Raw genomic sequence first — 5,255 nt, 5'->3', positions numbered from 1 at the left:
CCCCCTCCCCCAGCCCCTGGCACCCACCATTCTACTTTCTGTCTCTGTGGATTTGATGACTCTAGAGATGTCATAGAAGTGGAATCAGACAGAATTTGTCCTTATGTGACTGGCTTATTCCACCCTGGCTCATCCATGTGTAGCATGTGTCAGAATTTCCTTCCTTTTCAACACTGAGTAATATTCATTTTCAACACTGAGTAATATTCCTTTTCAACACTGAGTAATATTGCATATGCCCCGTCTTTTGTGCATCCACTGATGGACAGCTGGGTTGCTTCTAGCTTTCGCAGTGCTGCTGTGATAAAACACTTTGCTATTTGAATTTCAGTGAATTTAACAGATTGCCCTGTGTTTTAGTTATGATTCTTGGGTTATTTTTACCCTGGAGTTGAATAAGTTGGTGGTCATTTTTTGGGGCCCTGTTTGGATCACCTCTTATAGTTGGCAAAATAATGTCGGAAATGATGTTACCTGTTTATTTATTTATAGTTGATCTTATTGCCCAAAAGAGTTCAGGTGGCTTACCATCAAAAATACATTTAATAGGGAAAAGAAGTTTTAAAAATCAGGTACAGATAATATGTAAAACAGAGGAGAGTTAAGACAGAATGACAAGAGCAGAAAACAGATGTGGTTATTCTAATTGAGGCACAAATTGACCTCCAGGCTTTCTGGTGGCCAGAGTTAGAACACAGTCTGGTGTGTGGCTGTTACAGCTAAAGCTGCCTGATGTCATTATATATTCAAGGTGTCCCTTTCAGGTGCCCTGGAAGCTGGGAGTGATGCCCGGATGCATACCCTCCTTTCTTGCGTACAGGCTCGGGATTAGCTGGCAAGTTTTGGAAGGAGGCCATTTCCACGCTGCTTGTAACCTGGAACTTTTTTCCCACCTGTCTTTTCCCAACTTATTGACGTCCCCGGGCAGGTTCACCCATCATCAGAATAACACCATCACACTCAAGAGGAGCTTAATTCTCTCGAGTAGACACGGCATCCGGCGCAAGCTCATCAAACAGCTCGGGGAGCACAAGCGGGTTTACCAGTGCAACATCTGCAGCAAGATCTTCCAGAACAGCAGCAACCTGAGCAGGCACGTGCGCTCGCATGGTGAGTCTGCACGGCCGGCCGGCGCCGGGGGCCGAGGCTGGGGGTGGGAGGACAGCATGGAGTCTCCTCTCCTTGGGTCGTCTCCCACGAGCTGCGCCAGTGAGAGGCTGCGGTTGGTGGGCGATCATCTCTGCAGCGCCTTCGCATGGAGGGAGTTAAGTCCGCTCGGGGGGGCGTTTCCCCGGTGGCCATGCTTCTGTCAGTAAGTGCTCTAAGTAGTGAATGAACTCTCGGTTGGTTGGTTCCTCAGGTGACAAGCTGTTTAAGTGCGAAGAGTGTGCAAAATTGTTCAGCCGCAAAGAGAGCCTAAAGCAGCACGTTTCTTACAAGCATAGCAGGAACGAGGTGGGTGGAAATAAGCCCAGGGTTCTCTTCCCAGTTGTGTGGATGAGGCAGACAACAGACCAAATCACCATGTTGCAATGAGAAGAAAGAATCCCAGGAGGGAGGAGAGTGGGCAGGGTCTGTGGGGGAGGGAGGAGAGTGGGGGAGGGCTGTGGGTTCCCAGGCGTTCTTGAGAAAAGAGAGAGTCCCAGGAGGGAGGAGAGCGGGCCAGGGCTGTGAGGGACGGAGGAGAGCGGGCGAAGGCTCTGGGTGCCCAGGCGTCCCTGAGAAGAGAGTCCCAGGAGGGATGAGAGCCGGTGAGGGCTGTGGGTGTCCAGGCATCGTTGGGCCACCTGGCAGCCCCTGGTCCCGGTCAGATGCCCACCAGCGCAGCAGGAAGACTCAGGAGAATGGAAGTGTTAGGTGCTGGGCTTGGGGCCCCCTGAGTGTGGGGTTCCCTTTCTAGGCAGGTGAACAGCAAGAGCATACATCCTTTGTATTCTTAAACAGAGCGGGAGGGTGGTGGAGGTCAGAGTCGTACCAGACACAGGTGCGGAGTCGCCCTCGCAGCGCGTCGGGGGCTTGGCCTCTGTGGACTCTGCGCCGGGCCGTCTCACTCACGCGTATCCCTCTGACCAGGTGGACGGCGAGTACAGGTACCGGTGCGGCACTTGTGAGAAGACCTTCCGCATCGAGAGCGCGCTGGAGTTCCACAACTGCAGGACAGGTGAGGGCGCCGCTCAGGTCTCCCCTCGGCCCCTGTGCAGTGCGGATTCTCAGACACGCTGCAGAGGCCGGGGAACTTTAGGCTGAAGTAAAGATTGTTCTCATGAATAGACAGCCTCACTTTTACCATTTCCCTCTGTCCATGTTGCTTCAAAGCAGTTGTTATCCTAAAGATACACAGATGGAAACTTTCCAGTTAAAAGGGATTGATTTTCTTCCTGCATTTGTCAGCCGAGCTGCGTATGGCCCCACATTGGAGAGCATTGTAAAGCGGGGGGCCGTTCTGGCTGAAAACAGGGAGCAGCAGTGTCCAGTGTTTTCTAGGGCCGTCTGAGGAAGAAAGGAAAAGGTCAGGATAATGGCTGGAGGAGTGAGCGCCGGCTCGCTTGCTTGGTTCCTAACCGCGAGCCCTCCTCCATCCACGTCTCCTGCGTCGTCCAGGGTGGAACGGGGTTGCCCCTGCACACATCCTTTTTGTTCTGAGCCTGCTTGTGTGCACCAGTCTCCAAAAATAAAGCATTTTCCTTGTGTGAGGCCTGAAGCCGGGTGTGCCTGGACCAGCCTGTAGTGGAGAGGTGGCCTCTGTGGGCCTGGGGGGCGTCTGAGGCCCCTGTCTCTCTGACCGAATTTGCTGCTAGCAAGTAAGCAGACCAAAGAAAAGCAGACACCACAAGGAGGCCAAGGCCGGCTGCGCTTCTCCACGTGGCCCGAGGATGCCCCTGTATTCTTCAGTGATGATGACGTGCAGCCTCTGGGATGTGGTTCCCCATTCCCAGTGGTGGGTGGCACTGGAGGCCCAAGCAGTAGGGGTCCCCAGCGGGGCACAGAGGGGTGAGTCACTGTTGCCTTTGTGTCCCCCTCTCTCTAGGACTCATAGCACACCCTGGAGAGGGGGGGCCCGGCGGCAGTCGGCTTAGAGACCTACCAGGTTAGCCTTCGACGCCCACCCCGTCCTTGTCCGCCTGCCTCTGTGTCTGTCACTTGCGTCTCTGTGTTGTTGTTGTTAAGGTGCCACCCGCCCCTGTGTTGAGAACAGGGCACCCACAGCAGTGGACTCCCAGGGGCCCTGGCCAGGGCTGCTGCACGAGGGCCGTGTGAGAGGCTCTGCTCTCCTGCCACGGCTGCTGGGGACGGGGGGCCCTTGGTGGGGTCGACTAGTTCTACTCTGAGGGCTCCTGTTTGAAATCAGGGCTTGGTTCTTCCTCCCTGACGCCTTCTTCCCCAGGTTGGACTGTTTGGAGGGGCAGGAACGAGTCATGTTTTGCCTGAGCTTTAGTGGCTCTGAAGGATCCATGTCTGGCACGAGGTGGCCTCCAGAAGCTTCTGGATGAATTTCCAGTGTGCCGCACCTCCTGCATTTTAGGCCCTCCTATCACAAGAATTCCCAAGAAATCTGGGGCTCAGCCCCCTGAAGACTTCCACTTAGTGCAGCCCTGGCCAGACAGATGAACCTTCATCTTGTTTGCGAACCTCCCCTTGGGGCCCCCGCGGTCCCGCGGGAGTGTAGCAGGCGAGGGTGTCGGGCTTCCTAAGAGTGATGCTAGCATCTAAGGCGCTTTGATGAGGCAGACTCGCGGTTGAGGAGGAGGCATTGCCTCCTGTTATTTTTAACTATTTCTCTGGACCCAAATAAAACAAAGTACTAGAAGCGGCTAAGCAGCAGGGACTTCCTGTCAGCCAGAGGTGCTGTTAGGCCAGGCGCTGGCCTTCGTTAGTGACCTGGAACCCGAAGAGCGCCAGAGACCTGCATCACACCACCTTTTCCCCTGAGATGCTCTAGTTTCAAAGGTTACCCATTTTAGACTGAAAAGACAGGATAAAAACCTGGAAATGGAGCTCCTTTGCATAATATATATGATTTGCATGCTCTTATACTTATTTATGGTATTGAAGTTAAGAGAATGTGTATCTTCCTTTGACAAACCAAGAATTCGTACAATGTGGGGGAAAGTTTTAAAATGTTACAGTCTTGTGGGTTTTCTGAGACTCCCTCCACAGGATCTGTTGTGGTGGTGCCTGTCCCTTGTGGTGTGACCAGGTGCTGGTGTAGCTCATCATCGTGTTCCTTGTGCTGTCTCTGACCATAAATACTGTGCTACAGAATAGCAGAGGCTCACATCCAGGCCCTCAGGCAAAATGCAGCCCACCAGCCTCCCCCAGTAACCCCCTCTCCATCCCTGGGTGCCCTGCGCCCCTCTCCCTTCATCAGACCCCAGTAGGCAGCTGTTCTCAGTGGCTCATTTATTCAGACATAAACCTAGACCTCCTCGGCAGCAGGGTTACTGGAGAGAGCAGCATTGTTGGGACCCCGTGCCCATCTGGGTTCCCTAACTGGCAATGAGTGGGTGGCTGTGGGAGAAGCCACCCTCGGTTTGGCAGAGTTGTCCGGGACAGCTGGGGAGTGGTCTGAAGTAGGTTCTCTTTCCATGGTCAAGAGGGGCTTGTGAGGGAGAAAGCTGACGCTCTTGGCAGCACCATTGCCTTCCTCGGGGCTGCAGGACTAGTGGAGCCACCTGCCCAGCGGGGGGTGCTCATGGTGCTGTTTTGCACCTGCCTGGGAGGGAGGCTCACTTGTATTAGTTGGGACCTGCCTGGGAAGGAGGCTCACCTGTATAATTTAGTACCTGCCAGGGAGGGAGGCTCATCTGTGCTATTCGGCACCTTCCTGGGAGACAGGTTCATGTGTGCTGTTCGGCACCTGCCTGGGAGGGAGACTCGCCTGTACTGTTTAGCGCCTACCGAGGAGAGAGGCTCACCTGTGCTGTTTAGTACCTGCCCGGGAGGGAGTCTTACCTGTGCTGTTCAGCACCTACCCAGGAGGGAGGCTCACCTGTGCTATTTAACGCCTGCCTGGAAGGGAGGCTGCCTGTGCTATTCAGTCCCTGCCTGGGAGGGAGGCTCACCTGTGTTCTTTAGCACCCACCTGGTGGGAGGCTCACCTATGCTGTTCAGGAGACCCAAGTTGAGGGGAGTGTGGCAGTCCGATGCCACAGCGCTGTAAAGGTGTGGCCTGTGGTGGTCCGATGCCACAGCGCTGTAAGGTGTGGCCTGTGGTGGTCCGATGCCACAGCGCTGTAAGGTGTGGCCTGTGGTGG

The 5,255-nt window shown here is 54.6% G+C and overlaps 1 protein-coding gene across 1 annotated transcript in view; it reads left to right on the top strand.

Annotated features, from left to right (window-relative positions):
- The window catches only part of PRDM15 (PR domain containing 15), an 81,921-nt gene that overhangs the window by 48,946 nt on the left and 27,720 nt on the right, over window positions 1–5,255 (top strand). Inside the window, 3 exon segments of the mRNA XM_011954223.1 lie at window positions 929–1,110; window positions 1,361–1,455; window positions 2,074–2,161. Of these exon segments, the coding sequence (XP_011809613.1) occupies window positions 929–1,110; window positions 1,361–1,455; window positions 2,074–2,161 (365 nt within the window).

This window comes from Colobus angolensis, unplaced genomic scaffold, assembly GCF_000951035.1.
Source record: "Colobus angolensis palliatus isolate OR3802 unplaced genomic scaffold, Cang.pa_1.0 Scaffold38, whole genome shotgun sequence".
Taxonomy (NCBI): domain Eukaryota; kingdom Metazoa; phylum Chordata; class Mammalia; order Primates; family Cercopithecidae; genus Colobus; species Colobus angolensis.
Note: the sequence above shows the minus strand (reverse complement) of the source record. Positions and strands in the feature narration are given on the sequence as shown.